A 15,982-nucleotide genomic window follows, 5' to 3' on the forward strand; every position below is an offset into this window, starting at 1 on the left:
CCGTATTTGACTTTTTATGTTCGCATATTTTTCTGGAGTTTTTATACTTTTTGCTATGAAAGTTTTTATTAATAAATTTACTTGCTGTGTTTATATTAAAACAAAGTCATAAACCAGCTGTAGAATAACTGAATTAATCAATTAATCATATTTTTTATTTTTAATTGTAAAATTTCAATACTATTCTGTTCGTAGAAATTTATTTTTGTCGAGAGAAAAAATTTATAAAATTTATTTATTTCTACATTATATCAGTGGCGTTCACGAACATTCTAGTTCGACGAACGTTTTGCTTATGTGCCATTCTAATTTGGCGCCATATTATATTATTTAATTTTTTTTATTTTGCCGTTATATTAAAGTTAACGAATTCTAGACACTTTTTTTCGAAATAGAAAAAAGAAGCAAATACGGTTTTTTCGTTATTAATGTTAATGTACCAACACTTGAAAACTTTATTGTTTTTTAATCTAAAGCCATGTTTTATATTAGCTCTTCTACGAGCTACTCGTAGAACCTTTGAGTAACACTGTGTATACACAAGTGCGTTCCACCAACAAATTTTCGAGTAAATGAGAGCATCTGAGAGAGCATAACATCCCTGTCGAAATTTAAAAATTACTACAGACTTTACTCGTATAACGTGCGTTCCACCAACAAATTGTCGAGTAAATGAGAGCATCTGAGAGAGCGTAACATCCCTGTCGAAATTTGAAAAAGCTACACAGACTTTACTCGTACATTTTATTTCAACTAAAATTTTTGTTGATGTGTGCATCAGCTGTTTTGGTTTGAATTTTAATTTTTGTATTAATTATTTGCGCAGCACTCGTCTTTTCACCAGACTTTACCCAAAGCTGTTTCATGAGAATCTATGTAAAGAGCGAAATTTGGCATTTTATTTGTGTTACGCTCTCAGTTTGTATTTTACTTGTGTTTTACTTGAGTTTTACTACATGTAGCTCGTGAAACAGACCTACTTTTGTGTCTGATATTTTCTTCTGTTAATTGGTATCGAAAAACATCAAAGTACTTTGAATTTTTTAGAAAACACAAAAATGTTCTTAAAAAGCTTACATACAAATATTTAAAGTACTTTTACAGTTATTGTCAAGTGATAGCTAACACTAAAACCTTAAAACTATTATTAAAGTTTTCAGGCGATATTTGAAAGCAATGTATTTTTTATTAAAATTGGTATTATGCTACGTTTAGTATATTGCACTTTACTTTACCTAAATGCAGCGATATGCTCTATATTTCAAATAAAATATAAACGAAATGTATATATAAAAATATCCTAAAGAGGTTTGATTAGTTTATGGACATGGTATGGACATGAATTATACTGCTTTTAGTAAGGCAGAAAAGTTTTTTAGCCAAACTCATTTTAAGATTGTACCGCTACTTAAAAATGAGTCATGAAACAATTTAAAAGACTTGCATAAAACTCGGTTGAATAAGTATAAGTGTAAACTTGGTTTTATACTGCAAACACTCAAAATGTTTATAAGCAAACTTCATTATAGGATTTTCGCGCTACCATAAAAACGATTTTGAAGGCCTTGAAACAATTAAAACATTAGCGTAAATGAGGTAATTGTCTTTTTGTTTTGTTTGTTATTTGTAATTTCTAGATAATAGTACTATGTAAATATGGTACTATATATGCATCAAGTTTTAATCTTTTATACAGTTATAATACAGTTTTATATTAAATCTCCTTTAAAATGGAAGTCAAAAATTTTTAAATCAAATAAAAAATAATTTATGTTATTTTATATATGCGCTTACAAAATTATTTCATTTTCTTAATTGACACATATGTCTTGTCAATCACGGTACGGAAAACGTATTGTGCAACGTCAATAACGTCAAGTGAATGACATGCGTTACGTTGAGTAAGTGCTTTCCAACACTGGCGTGTACAAAAACAAACGCTTTTTATTAAATAAAAAATTTTGTAATTTTGTTGAATTTTCTTAAAAATGTCAACGAATTTTGAAAAATATCATTGCCAAAAAATGATTGATTGCAAGCAAGGAGCAGTGCGTGCAGTACGTTATAACAGTAAGTAAAATTAAAATAAAAAAAAAAGAAAAAAAATTTAATTCAGCCTTAAATCAACAGTTGACGGCTTTTACTGCTTGAGTTGCGGTTCGGACAAAAAAGTCAAATTGTGGAATCCAGAGACAGGCTTATTACTTAAAACATATGGTGGACATGCAGATGAAGTGACGGATGCCAGAGGTAGTTGTGATAGCAGCTATATCGTATCATCCAGCCTCGACAAGAGCGTAATCTATTGGGATGTCACAACAGGTCGACCGGTGCGACGCCTGCATGGACACGCAGGTGGCGTACGTTGCGTGCGTTTTAATGAAAATTCATCAATTGTTGTGTCGGGTGGTCGTGATAATGCAATAATGTGTTGGGATATACGTTCTAGACGTTATCAACCGGTTCAAACAATGAAGGAAGCGCGCGATTCCATTACATCTCTTCTGGTAATAGAGCATAAAATTATTGCATCTTCGTTAGATGGGTGTATACGTCATTATGATTTACGCGCTGGTGAGTTAATCTGTGATAAAGTATCAGAATCGATAACATGCATTGCATTGAGCCGTGATGAAATGTGTTTGGTAACAGCGTGCCAGGATAGTGTAGTGCGTTTGCTTGATTGTGATGATGGTGGTGTGTTAAATGAATATAAAGGTCATAATGCATCTGATTATCATATTGAATGCGGAATTATGCCAAATGACAAACAAATATTATGTGGTTCCGATAATGGAGAAGTGTTTTTATGGGATTTACTAACAGGAAAAGTTTTGCAACGCATACGCATAAGTAATACTTTTATTATATTACATAAAAATTCTTCTATTTCATTTTGTTTCTGCAATTCTATTTTAGGTAGCAATGGCGGTATTATAAATTCGCTTGATACACATCCGTCGGCTGAACAAATAGTCTTTGCAAGACGTCGTGACATTTACGTATATTCAACAACTCCAATTACGGAACAAGATTGCTAAGAACAAGAAGCTATCATTAAACCAAAGAGAGACTGTAACTGAATTTTAAATTCATATTCAATGGGTAATTGCTTGGACACTCTTCACTATACATATATATCCCTACCAAAAAAGTTTACATAACAGATTCATATTTACTATTAATGCATATAACGTAGTTATACGTTAGAGTACACACTGGAGACTTCACGAAACATATATATGCGTATCATAAAAGCATACTTGTACGATTTATATTTGCTATTAATGCATATTCTCGTTATATCTTCGTTAAATGCTGAGCGTTTGAAATGTACACTAAAGACTTCACTAGACATATATTTCCGTATCAAAAAAAAAACATACTAGTAAGTATTTATATATTGGTATAAACAAGTTACTAAGGCTTTGGCACCTTATATTAATTAAGTAAAAAAACAAATGCAGAGAAAAACCAAAGTTCATTAAAAAGAGAAACATCTTCAATAAGATAAAATTAAAATTGACACTACACACAAAGAGCTCCAATGCTCCTCCATATGAAGGTTGACTATTCAATGACTGAATGACTGAAAATGGCGAATATCAGGAAGAAAATTAAAATTTACATTGCAAAGCACTCCAAGTTTAAGTTGTGGTTTTGTAAATATTAGTACAAATAACAACAGACTAATGTATTGTTTATTAATAAAAATTATAAAAATTATCTGTTTTAAATGATTGCATTCCTATAAGGTTTAATAATATGTTAAATTATTTAGATAACATCTCTAATTTGTAACCATAAAGATTTGATTTGTATAAACAGATTGTAAAATAGATTAATATATTATATAAGAATATTTTATTTATAGAATAGATAATAACAATTAATTTATTCATCAAACATTTGTCAAAAATATTTTTACAATGAGAATGTAAAAAACAGAATTATGTCTGGTTTAAGATACTTTAGTGTCATGTCGGTCCTATGTAAAGTTTAGGTTTTATCAATGACTCATTATAAAATAAAATCTTTATATATAGCATAATTATGAATATTGTAAATAATTGTTAAAATAAAAAAGTGTTAATAAATTTCATAATAAATTATTTAATCAATATTTGATAATATTTTTAAAAGGAAGCACTACTGGACACATTTTCAATTAACAAAAGAAAGTCTATGCGAAAAATATTAAATATTGAGTATGTCAAGTTATTAAGAACATAAAGTTAATAAATATATAATTAATTTTTAATCCATTTTTTTTTATTATATGTAAATGAAAAAAAAAAAACAATTGGACCATCTGGCTTAAGAAGACGATGTAGTCACATTAGCGCTTGAGAGATAATGAGATACATGAGATGATATTGGGTAGTACGAATAGTTTGAACCTTAAGATCCTAAAGTTGTAGTGAGCAGAAGTGATAGTTTCCCACCGTGTATATTTTAAGAAAGAGACAACGATAGATAGAATTCTAGAGTTATTGGTTTAACTGAAAGCGGCGTTGAGTACGTGCGTGTGATTTACAAAAACTAAAATACACATTAATATTATTATTCTAAAAATGAAAAGGTATCACAAAAAAAAAAAATTCTAAAAGAATTTTGAACACTTACTAAAAAAATCAATGGAAAAGACCCAAAGTATTTTAAGTGCTATACCGTAGAGAATAAGAGCGAAAAAAAAACTCAAGTGAGTACACCGTTATCTATCTGTTCAGGCAATTAGACAGACGACAGACGAACAGTTCGGAGCACCTTTCCTAGCTCTAACTTAAATGATAGGATACTTATTATAGACAGGATATTATTCTGAATAGAAAAAGATTATAATTACTGCAGTTAAATGTATAAATTGTGGCTGTGGAAGACACACACCGTCTAAAGATATACGAAGAAACAGGATAGGTCATCAGGATAGGTGTCAATTATTTTTATTTCAGTAAGGTGCACATTTTAATTTCTGCATAGCAAGCGAACTAAATACATTCTAAAGCATAAATATACTGAAAAATCGTTATTAAATACTTTAAGCTTTAATAATTCTCTAGATGAAGTTATAATGGTGTTCCAAACGATTCAATTAGTCCCAAAATTTATATAATAAAAGATATAGCTGAGTAAAAATTTAAGTGTAATAAAAATAAATCCTTCTTACTCAACTTCGGAAAATTTTGAGCTCCCTTTATACTGAACACAGGTTATTTTCATATAATTTTATATAATTTTCATTATATTATTTGTAACGCAAAGTCTCGTTGTTCTCTAATACTTTCAAGACTATTTTTATCTGGCTATAGATTTTTGCTGATTTCTGTCATTATAAAGAAATCAACTACTGCTGTCTTTGGAAATTGTATTATCGGTCTGTAGAGTATGTTAAGCTGTAGATTTACATACTATCTAGTCGATAGCCGATAGTCACCCACAGAGGGCAGTGCCACCAATCGCTCTCCGTTGTTCTTATTCAATACATCCGGAAAAGACGTCTTAAACTTTATAAATAAACATATGGAAGAAGAACGGACTATGGAATGGTCAGTGTACAACCATCGCTACAAGTCGAAGTCCATTGACCTCTTTTTTTTATTAATGCTATTAGCCAGATTAATAACCATTTCCTTGCGGTTAAGTAATTTAAAATTTACTATAACACCCTGGTCAAGGGGCTGCAGCTTGAAAGTGGTATTTACTGGCAAAAAATTAATTTTTACGTGGCTGAGATTAGGGGACCCATTATTGTCCATAACATAACAGTTATCATTCAGCATCAAAAGCCATTCGTTAAGAGCTCCATAATCATCCACGTCTTCACATTGTGTCGGTAAAGTATTGGAAAGCTATGAATATTCTTGAAGCATCTTGAATTTGCAGGTAAGTTTTTTGTTCTGAATTAAGAATTATAAGAGGTTTATTCTTCATTTAATTTCAAATAAAATACGAATTAACGAGGGAACCAAAATGTATGGAAATTTTACAAATCAACAACGTTTTTTCAAGGGACCAGCAGTTTGTTACGCGTTATTGAGGTTTTCGATTTATCGGGTTACAAATTATCGCGATTCGACTGTATAATGAAATAAAATAAATATATATATAATTTTTTTTAAAAATAAAAATAAAATTTTTTCTGAAGCTGACACTTTTAACTTTGTTCCTTTCTTTGCTATTTCAGCTATATACCGGTTTAAAAATTCTTCTTTCTATATACTATACAATACATAAAGTCTATTAAGTTCAATAAATACTTTATTAAAATTATGAATCTCAAGACTATTATATAATCCATATAAACATTATATATAAAAATTTATAAAATATTAATTAACCAACCAATATGTTCCTTTCTAAACTATAAACGGTATGCACCTTATAGGCTTTATTATAAACAAATATTTAAAAAGAACTTCAAAGTTGTTAAACATTATTACTTTTAAAAATGTATAGGTCTAATCGGTTTTTTTTTTTTCAATTAAAAATTGATTAAATAAGTATAAGATTACATGGATACATCCTTAAGAACGCTGTCACTGACATTGAAAAGAGATTCCTCATCAAATTTTTGGTCTTGCAGCATTATGCGATCTTTTAAATTTGCCAAGTTTTGATTATTTTCGGACTGTTCGCATGAACTGGTCCCGACAAACTATTAGAAATAAAACATAATCCTTTTTATATATTTAAACATATAGATTATAGAGTTACGAAACACACCTCTTTTACAGATGTTTCCAAATCAATCAATAATTCATCACCAAGTGGCTTTCTTTCTATATAATTTCCAGACTGCTTGTGTGAGTATGTGCCAGCAATCTGTGAAATATATAATATCAATAATATATATTAACAAAAGATTCAAAGAAATGTATAATACAAAATGAAGGAATAAATGTACCTCTTTTATAGATGTTTCCATATCCATTAATAATTTATTTTCAATAGACGTTTTTTGTATATTCTGCATACGATCAAGATCAACTGATAAATTTGCTGAGTTTCTATGGTTTTCAGACTTTTCATCCCCATTTGTTTCAATAAGCTGTTAAAAATAAAAAATAAATCTTTAATCAATATAAGATTCATAACTATATAACAGAATTAAAGTAAGTACCACTTTTGTCGACGTCTCTTTATGGATTGGTGATTCATTATGACTTGAATTTTTTTGTATATCATCCATGTGATCAGCTCTTATGAGTGCCTCTAAGCGTCCTGAAGGGCTGGTGCTCATATTTTGGAAATTAATTGAAGCATCCTGCACTTTCTTTACAGCAGAAAGTTTTTTGATGTAAGGAAGACTGGAATTACCACTGCTGTTTTCCAATGCCGTATTATATGGTATACGAGTGCGATCATTAAGTGGAGTGTGTGGTGAATGCGGCGGTAGAAGTGTTGAACTTGGCGAATTATACACAATTGTTTGACTGGAATAGTTCTGATCGATTTGGAGTTTTATTTTGTTTGGAATTTTTAAGTTAGTCGAATCTAGTTCTGTAGAGGAAATTGCCTGACGTTCCTTCCAACTTGTGCCAAGCTGTGACAAATTTTGTTTTATTGTTTTATTTGCTTCTGGAACCTTATGTATGGAACGCAACAATGCCATTGGATCAAAAATTTTACACTTATTCACAGTACTGTTCAGATTACTGGATTTATTTAGATTTTTCGATGCACATAGTATAGCACTCTGATTTGCTGTGATTAAAAATAATTTATCATTATTACTTTAGTTTAGGTAAAATATAGCTTAAATACGCTTTGTTCTACATAACACACAAAAGATCAATGTTAATTCCAAATATAAGAATACCATAGAGATACAAATCCCTCGTCCAATATGAAGATAAATACAAATAAAAAAATCAAGTTTCATTAGCATGAAGGATTCGTAATAATCATCTATACTTTGCATCTCAACAAATACATCTGATACTATTGAATGCTATATTTATATCTGCTATATAGTGTATAGCTAAAAATAATCCAGTTAAAATTTGAGTAATTAAACAGGAGGCTACTATATTCACATAAGCTTAACCGCTGAAAAAAATTGCGAGAGTTCGACCATTGTTATATGTTAGTTTTAATCTTAGTGATGAGTTAAGAATAAATAAATCCAAGTTCAATAATTAAAATGCGCGAATCTACTGTGTAACGTTCAAGTAACACTGTACACTATTAACAGATGCCTCAAAGAGTAGGGTTAGTCAATTAGCTGAAGTGGAAAGAGGAATGAATGCCTTCTCAATCAGCTAAGAAAACTGTTTTAAAAATTTACAATTCTTTGTAAGAGTGGATAGAAGAAGGTGGAACTAGAACCAGCCAGAGTGTTTTAAAGAAGGAGGTCCCCACAAAACCTAAGCGTAGTTTTGATCAGGCCTGAACATTGACACAACAGCTGTTCTGGTGTTCTCTCTTCGAAAGTTGATAGACAAGCATTGCAGGAGATATCACAGGGTAGGCCGAGTCTAGTTTCATGCCGTCCTATTGTCTAGTGACTTGTAAAGACAGATATTAACCTAAGTACCTTTGATTTGCTACTGTATATCAAATCAGAAATTTTGCATTTGGAATAGATTGGCCATATACCTCTTGACTTGACTGCTGAGGTAGTATAGGCCCACTCACTATTAACCTATAGCAAAAAAATTGTCATAAATCAACCTCCGACTTTAGCTGGCAGAGACAGGAATTGAAAAAGGAGGAGTATCCGTAGAAGAGGCGTCCAGTCTAGCAAGTTCATGTGGGCTCTGATTTTCTATTATATTATCATGCCCTGTAACCCAAATTAGAATTACCTTGGACCTCTCACTTAGTGCGTTAATAAATTCTCTAAATTCTTGCACTAATTTGAATGAAATACAAACCGCTGATAAAGCTTTAGTAGCTGCCTGATTGTCAGTAAGAATATAGACTTCCTTTCGTTGAAAATCCATGTTTAAAGTAAGAGCACATACTCTAAGAATAGCGAAAATTTCTACCTGAAATATTGAGCTAGAATTGGAAAGATGTTAGGATTTACTACTTCTTAAATCCGTGGAAAAGATCTCGGCTTCAATGCTTTTGTTCATCTTAGACCCGTCAGTATAGATTGCAATCTTTTCTAGCGCTGTAAGTTTCTCGCCTTATATTCCTTCTTGGAGAAATTATGGTGGTAAGTTATTGTTGAAGTGTAAGCGATAACATAGATATTCCGATTCACAAGAGTAGTGTTAAAACTACAACAATAATAATACTACAATAATAACTAAATAGGTTATTTTTTGCTATACTATATAAAGTACTAGATTCCTTCACTAACGGTTTTTTGTAAATATTATATTTTGTTTTATAATTGTAATATTGATCGATTATTATAGAAAATGATCTCTTACCAATTGTGGATACAGATTTTGGTTTGATATCTCCCAATAGTGGTAAACGTGTCGAAGGTGCGTTGTCTGTGATATTCAATTTGATTGGAGGTGTTGATATGATTTTCGATAACAGAGAATTTTCAAGAACTGGAACGGCTGATTTCATATCGCCTCTCATAGGAGTTTGAAACTCACTCTTTGTATCAGTATTCACTTTTTTTTTATTTTCAATAATCATTTTATGGAAGTCCGTTATTTTGCACTCCACATCCTCGAATTCTGTTTGAATGCTATGCAATTCTTCTTTGACAAAATCCGAAATATTTGGATTTTCTGTGCATTTGTTTAGAGCAATATCCAAAGGTTTAAAAATAGTATTTACTGTGAAAATCATATCTTCTATATTTACTTCGTCCATATTTAAGCTGATGGAAGAAACTGAATGAAATACTGTAAGTTTTACTTCAATTATCATTTAAATAAGAGTAATCATAACTATACTTTGTCATACCTTCTGTTGGCTCCATAATATTTGATAACTTTTGCTCACTCTTCTCAGACGACATACGCGATAATTCTTTTTTGTAATTGGACTCCAACTCCATGGTTTCAAAATTATTTAAGACATTTCTTAGCTCAAGCATAGGAGCATTTAATAGCGCAATGTTATTGACGCGCTTGGCAGTTTTCTCTTCATAGAGTTTACGATTTTCCATTTTAAATTTATTGTAAAAATCATCGCTCAATAAATCATTTGTATCAATGCCACTCACATCAGATATGTGCTCAAATTGTGCTTTTATGTATTTTATTCTTTCTTGTAGTTTTTCAGTTATAGTATCGAGTTCAGATATATATTGAGAGGCATAGCTCTTAAAAAAGGCATTCTTGCGAACTAATAAGTCAACATCAACTTCTTGCGTGAACTTCGGATCAATGGTAACGCTGGTAGTTTGCTTTTCCCGTTGCTTCGTTAACTGTTGTATCACAAAACTAACGAAGTCCAGCATAAATGTTATAAACTTCATACCACCTAGTGATAGTGATAAACATAATCATAATAATAATATAAAACAGAAAAAGAAACAGAAACACCAAATGATAGAACCAGCAACTCACCTGGGAGAACTACAAGATACGACTTTATATTTTGCCAATTCAAGTTATACTTCTCATTTATGTGTTTGAGATATTCGACGGTAGTTGAGCGGAAGGCGGCCTCACTGCGTTTGTCTACTACGGGCCAATAGAAACGTCTTTGAAATTCGTGCGGATCTAGAATGTTGAACAAATAGTGCATTGTATGCAAAAACCCATTTTGATTGGGTTTAATAAACATGTAATCCGACAAGCATTTCCTAAAGTCTTCCGATGGCGGATATAAAAGTGTTAAACCTAATAGTTTGTGATGAAGTTTTACACACAAATCCTTTTCCTCTGCTTTCCAATCCTCTATGACCCGTTCCATATTTGTATTATCTACTACAAACAGTCCAATATAAACTTTCTCAACTGTTTTGGCGCTTTACAGCTTCAAAACGAACACAAAACGTACAAAAAAGAATTAAAAATATTTTATATTCGAAAATATCAGTTTCGGCATTCACAATTGATTTATTGACAATAGTCACAACTTCAGACTATTGTGAATTCATTTAACATAGTCACCAAAGAACACCTGAAAAGATCAAACGTTTTATGCAGATTTAAAAACCTGCTAACAATAGACCTATACTTTTATAAGAATAGTTATAATTTTTTATTTCAGATATCACAAAATTACAAAAGCAAACAAAACTTAACAGTTTTGCTTAAGTATTGCCCAGCGAACAGTAAAAAAAGTAGTTTCATTCACAATAGAGTCTTGAATATCTTGAATATTGTTTTGTAAATCAAGTGCAGAATCATAAGAAAGAAAATTGTTTTTGTAAAATTAAATAATTTTGCAAATGCAACGATGCACAGACATCCTAAATATCCCTATTGCAAAATTGCAGTCATTCCTTAAAATCATATGGGCATTCATTTTCTAATAAATTCAAATAAATCAATAATAAATAAATTTTAATATATAAAATAAAAATTGCCCTTCTAATATTCGTTTTGTTTTCTTTTATTTAAATTAATTGACTTTTGTTTTTACAATTATTATATTTTATATTGTACACAACACAACAAAAAACATATGTCAAAATAAGCATTTAACATATTTTAAAAGTGATGCCAAGTTGTTTCAACCAGCCTTAATGCTGTTTTTTACAACTCGTAAAGAAAAAATTACGACTATTATCGCTAAGAAAAAATAGTTTTTATTTAACTCAGATATAGACTTAAACTGTTTCTATATATTTCTATAGTTTTTTCAATTAAATTATTTTATCCATTAACCTACAAATGTATTTTTATGAATACATGGGAGTGTGAATTTTAACCGAAATTGTTATATATTTGTTAAATAGAATAAATATAATATAAGTTTATATAAAATTGTGTAAAGTGAGATAATATAAGTTTAACAATCGAGTATTCGAGTATTATTCATATGCAACTATAATATGGATATATTTATAATCAACTAGCTATAGATTTATAGATTTCTTTCTCAAAATACAAGTTGAACATAACTTCAGGAAGAATTGCACTAATGAAACTACTTTTGTGATATCCTTTTTCTTTTCTCTAGTACAATATTTAACCCAATATTAAGTCTATATTTTTAAACGACCTCAACAAATGAGAAATTCTTTGCTGCAACATTGACCAGATATTTACAATGCGACAAATCCTGGAAAAAGCCCACGAACATAACATCGACACTCACCACCACTTTGTCGATTATAAAGCAGGTTTCGTTAGCCTCATAAGGGATCACGTTTACAAGTGTTCAAGAGAAAAGTTGTTTGTAAAATCTCTGATCCTCTACGAGTTGGCGACAACTACCGCATACGAATGAACCACGAGCTGTACGAGCTTTATCACGACATTAATATAATTCAGCGAATTAACATCCAGCGCCTTCGCTAGTTTAGTCATGTCGCGAGAATGGTTGAAGATGCTTTAGCGAAAAAGGTGTTTGAAGTAGTGGTAGACTCAAGCAGGAGAAAGAAGGCGTAGCGGTAGACCGTGTTTCCGGTGGAGTGATCAAGTTAAAGGAGCACTAACGACACTGGAGAAGGCGCGCACGCAGCAGATCCGCCTTGGGAGACATGCTACGTCAGACCGAAACTTGATAAGGGGTTGTAATGGGCAAATAAGTAAATTTTTGCTTCACATGTTTTCTTTGTGAGTATTTTTTTGCTACGTTGAAACAAAAAAATTACGGCTAATATAATAGATCTAATAATTTGAAATGTACTATAACTCTTCACATAAAAGTATTATAATATGAAAACAAGAAATACAATTCTCTATATATTGATTTTTCCTATTTTTCTATATCTATAAAGTATTCGTTGTACTAATTTGAGATCCCAAGATATAATTAGAGATTGATTAGAGATTGTGTGATATACATATCAACTGCAAGACCTACCGTTCAACAGCATTAGAAGCTTTGCCAAAGGTTTTAGGTGGTTTTAAAACTCTTGGATCAAGTTGGACATAAACTAACATACATGTCTATTACTTCAACTCCTATTCGAAGCGTTGGACGTTACATTACTGTATTATATATAGTCACGCAAACGTTATATTGTAATACTATGACGTAATGAACTAATCGTTTCCCTTAGATTTCTGTACTATATCAAGTACATCCAATAAAAATCAAATGTACAGTTTATTCCTTGTGACTTAACTTCAAAAACGTTACTTTGAAGTATTTATATTCAATTATATTCTTTGTTATATAAATTAAAAAACAATCCATTGATTTATTTCGTCCATTTTCTTACTCCTTTAAAAGTAATAACTTTCTTTATTTTGAATTGATTGTCCAATCACCGAATATATACATATTTATATAAATGAAACTCTTCAAAGTTCTGGAATATAGTATATTCTGAGTCACTTAAACTTAAAACACATCATCTGCCAGCTGTTTTCCAATTACCTAGATTTTTTCAGTAAACTATACTTAAAAGCAGCTGTTTCAGTACTAACCAAACCAGTCAGTCCACATTGCATTATCAGTTCTTAGACCAATAAGAACAAACATGTGTTTCATGAAGATATAAAGTAATAATTCTTTGAATTCCTGACAGAAGGTTCTATAAAAATCGTACCACTGGCATCTATAAGTTGTCTGGCCATATGTTTTTGTATTAGACATCTATTTAATCGTTTTCTATGGAAAGCACATATTTTTCATTTGTATGGAAGTGTCATATGGTTGTCCATTTTCATGTTCGAAATAATATGGATTGCAATGTCTGTCTGTCCTTGAAAAAGGCTGGTACACAAGCTTAACTCAACGATTATAACTTTCTGTTAGTACTAATATTTGAACTTCTGTCATTGTTTATATTAGACACTACTTATATACGAAGACACACGAGAACGTAAAAAGAAAAGAATAAAAAATAAATTTCTTATATTGACAGTGTAGAGATATCCTTTTTATTATAAACAATTTCTAGGGATTATTTAATTATTATTATTATTCCAAACTCTTTAAGAAGCATAAGGTATCTACATAGTTTTTCCAGTAGTTTCTGTTCGCAGCTACAGTTCGTAGTTCGCTAAACGATTCACCAGTTTCAGTCCACTTCCGGGTTGTTGATGGCCTACACCTGCGTCTGACACCTTGTGGATTCCAGGTCAGAGCGGCGTGTGGTATTTCGTTGTATTCTTTATGCAACGTATGTCCTAGCTAGCCGTATTTGCGTATTTTTCACTTTTAAGTTGATGTTTCTTTGATTAGTAGCTATTCACAGTTCTTCACTAGAGACGGTTCTCGCCCACCAGATGCTTAGAATGTTGCGAAAGTAGCGGTTTGTATATTTAATAGGTTGAAGTTAATAAATGCAATGAAATTTAATAATTTAATGAAGATTTTAATAAATTTAAAAATAATTTTAAAGATATTTTATATTTAAAATTAACCGGTTTCTTCTCACTGGTTCTTCTTAGCCTTCTTGATCTCAAAATATGCCTGAAAACACCCCGACTTGCTGTAATTAAACATAAAAAAAAAACAGAAAAGAAGTCATAAGAGTGGTAGACTGGAAAGTCGATTAGTGAACTTTAAAACTTTTCTTTGCCCTCACAGTGCCTTAGCTGAATACGTCTTATATGAGGGCGGGTTATCACATTGAAATCCATCATATATGGTACACTGGCATAGTGAACCAAGATTAAGACAATTTATTTTTCTAATTCAGTTCTATATTACTTAACGCCATATACGATTTATTAAGAATTAATAAAGAATTCTGTGTTGGTTACTCACCAGCCATTGCTAACAGAAAAAGCCTTATCCAGAAAAAAATAAATTTGTTTATGTGAATGAGTATAGCTAGGTTAGTTTCCGTTGTAGTGACGGCCTTGTGTCCAAAGCCCACTTAAGCTCAAAAATGTATAACTACAAAGAATAAGCGTTGTTCATACGCAGACCTAAAAGACTTCCAAAAGAACCGTAACGGTCATTTAAATAAAAGTGAACTACCTTGACAAGTCGATAAACTTGGCTAAGTTCCTAATTTTGCAGGATGACAGCTCTGTCAATCTGTTAAGAAAAGATGCACACTGACACATGAGATGGAGTACAGTTTTATCTTCATCTGCAGAGTTACAACCACTATAAAAGTCGTTATAGAATAGACCCAGTCTTATACGATGTCTTCTTAGTAAGCAGTAACATGTCAGCACCAAAAGCGTTATGCTGAGCAAGTTATGCCTTAGTTAAAATAACTGTATAGCTTATGCCTTAGTTAAAATAGAATCACTATAATAAAAAACGTTTTAGCTTATAACTTATAGGAAACTTAACTTCTAATCTTAAGATCTACTCTCTTTACCATGTCTCACTTGTTAACATACTTCACCACACTGTTATCTTTTAAAGTATATTTTTACTACTATAACTAATTTTATTCATCATTATCATTGACCAGATATACTCTACCGCTTTCATTTATTCCGATTATGATTTGGAGTTCTTCAATTTAATTTGCTCAGCTCTTTTGCGTTCTGGTCAACCTTATATGTCTAGCTTAGTTTTGGACATCTCTATTTTAGTGTGTAGGATACATTGTCACAGAAATAATCCGTTTTGATTTCCGTTTAGATTTGATTCACAGAAATAATCTCAATTTATTTTAATTTACTTAATTTAAATGATTTGAATGACTTGGGGTTTTATTGAGATATCGCCAATTATCTTCATCACCAGAATGTGTCTTTTTTTATATACTATATAGTTATATGATATACCAGATGTATATAGATAAAAACCATATTTATTAACAGAAGTCACTATTTTTTTTATTCATACCAACACTTTATGTATAATAAATATCCATATTTGTATAAAACTGCTTTTTTTAGTTTATAGACATACTACTTTAGTAACTAACGACCCATATTTAATATATAGTAAACTGTTATCTCTTAATAATTGCAATTTATTTCATAGATAATCATGTTTTTAATAAAATATCGTTTAAGTAAATAAACCG

The 15,982-nt window shown here is 30.7% G+C and overlaps 2 protein-coding genes across 4 annotated transcripts; one reads left to right on the plus strand and one right to left on the minus strand.

Annotated features, from left to right (window-relative positions):
• Positions 1-1,795: 1,795 nt before the first annotated feature.
• On the plus strand, positions 1,796-3,724 carry LOC119662003 (WD repeat domain-containing protein 83). 2 transcript variants are annotated; one of them, XR_005250656.1, is made up of 4 exons: positions 1,796-2,070; positions 2,131-2,853; positions 2,920-3,388; positions 3,468-3,724. XR_005250656.1 is itself a non-coding variant. In XM_038071540.1 (3 exons), exons 1-3 carry the CDS (start codon positions 1,989-1,991, stop codon positions 3,039-3,041), a joined length of 927 nt encoding a protein of 308 aa, XP_037927468.1. In that variant the 5' UTR covers positions 1,796-1,988; the 3' UTR covers positions 3,042-3,724. The 2 variants fall into 2 exon arrangements, 1 of the variants encoding a protein (XP_037927468.1); XM_038071540.1 differs by having other exon boundaries at positions 2,920-3,724.
• A 2,520-nt stretch (positions 3,725-6,244) lies between these two features.
• On the minus strand, positions 6,245-10,994 carry LOC119689546 (augmin complex subunit dgt6). Of its 2 annotated transcripts, none has more exons than XM_038104394.1 (7): positions 10,485-10,994; positions 9,877-10,398; positions 9,384-9,815; positions 7,121-7,704; positions 6,905-7,048; positions 6,724-6,822; positions 6,245-6,655 (listed from the first exon to the last, which is right to left on the minus strand). In XM_038104394.1, the coding sequence occupies exons 1-7, from the start codon at positions 10,831-10,833 to the stop codon at positions 6,509-6,511; spliced, it is 2,277 nt and encodes a 758-aa protein (XP_037960322.1). In that variant the 5' UTR covers positions 10,834-10,994; the 3' UTR covers positions 6,245-6,508. The 2 variants fall into 2 exon arrangements, with proteins under 2 accessions (XP_037960322.1, XP_037960323.1); XM_038104395.1 differs by having other exon boundaries at positions 9,384-9,803; positions 10,485-10,993.
• Between the last annotated feature and the right edge of the window lie 4,988 nt (positions 10,995-15,982).

The sequence above is a fragment of the Teleopsis dalmanni genome, chromosome X, assembly GCF_002237135.1.
Source record: "Teleopsis dalmanni isolate 2A chromosome X, ASM223713v2, whole genome shotgun sequence".
NCBI lineage: Eukaryota > Metazoa > Arthropoda > Insecta > Diptera > Diopsidae > Teleopsis > Teleopsis dalmanni.

Bases quoted from the DNA above. Each gene is read 5' to 3' on its own strand.
- LOC119662003 (XM_038071540.1), top strand. From the start codon at position 1,989: ATGTCAACGAATTTTGAAAAATATCATTGCCAAAAAATGATTGATTGC. The intron at 2,071-2,130 runs GTAAGTAAAATT...TTAAATCAACAG, and splicing joins GCGTGCAGTACGTTATAACA to TTGACGGCTTTTACTGCTTG. The intron at 2,854-2,919 runs GTAATACTTTTA...ATTCTATTTTAG, and splicing joins TTTGCAACGCATACGCATAA to GTAGCAATGGCGGTATTATA.
- LOC119689546 (XM_038104394.1), bottom strand. From the start codon at position 10,833: ATGGAACGGGTCATAGAGGATTGGAAAGCAGAGGAAAAGGATTTGTGT. The intron at 6,823-6,904 runs GTACATTTATTC...TATATTTCACAG, and splicing joins TGGAAACATCTATAAAAGAG to ATTGCTGGCACATACTCACA. The intron at 6,656-6,723 runs GTGTGTTTCGTA...TATTTCTAATAG, and splicing joins TGGAAACATCTGTAAAAGAG to TTTGTCGGGACCAGTTCATG.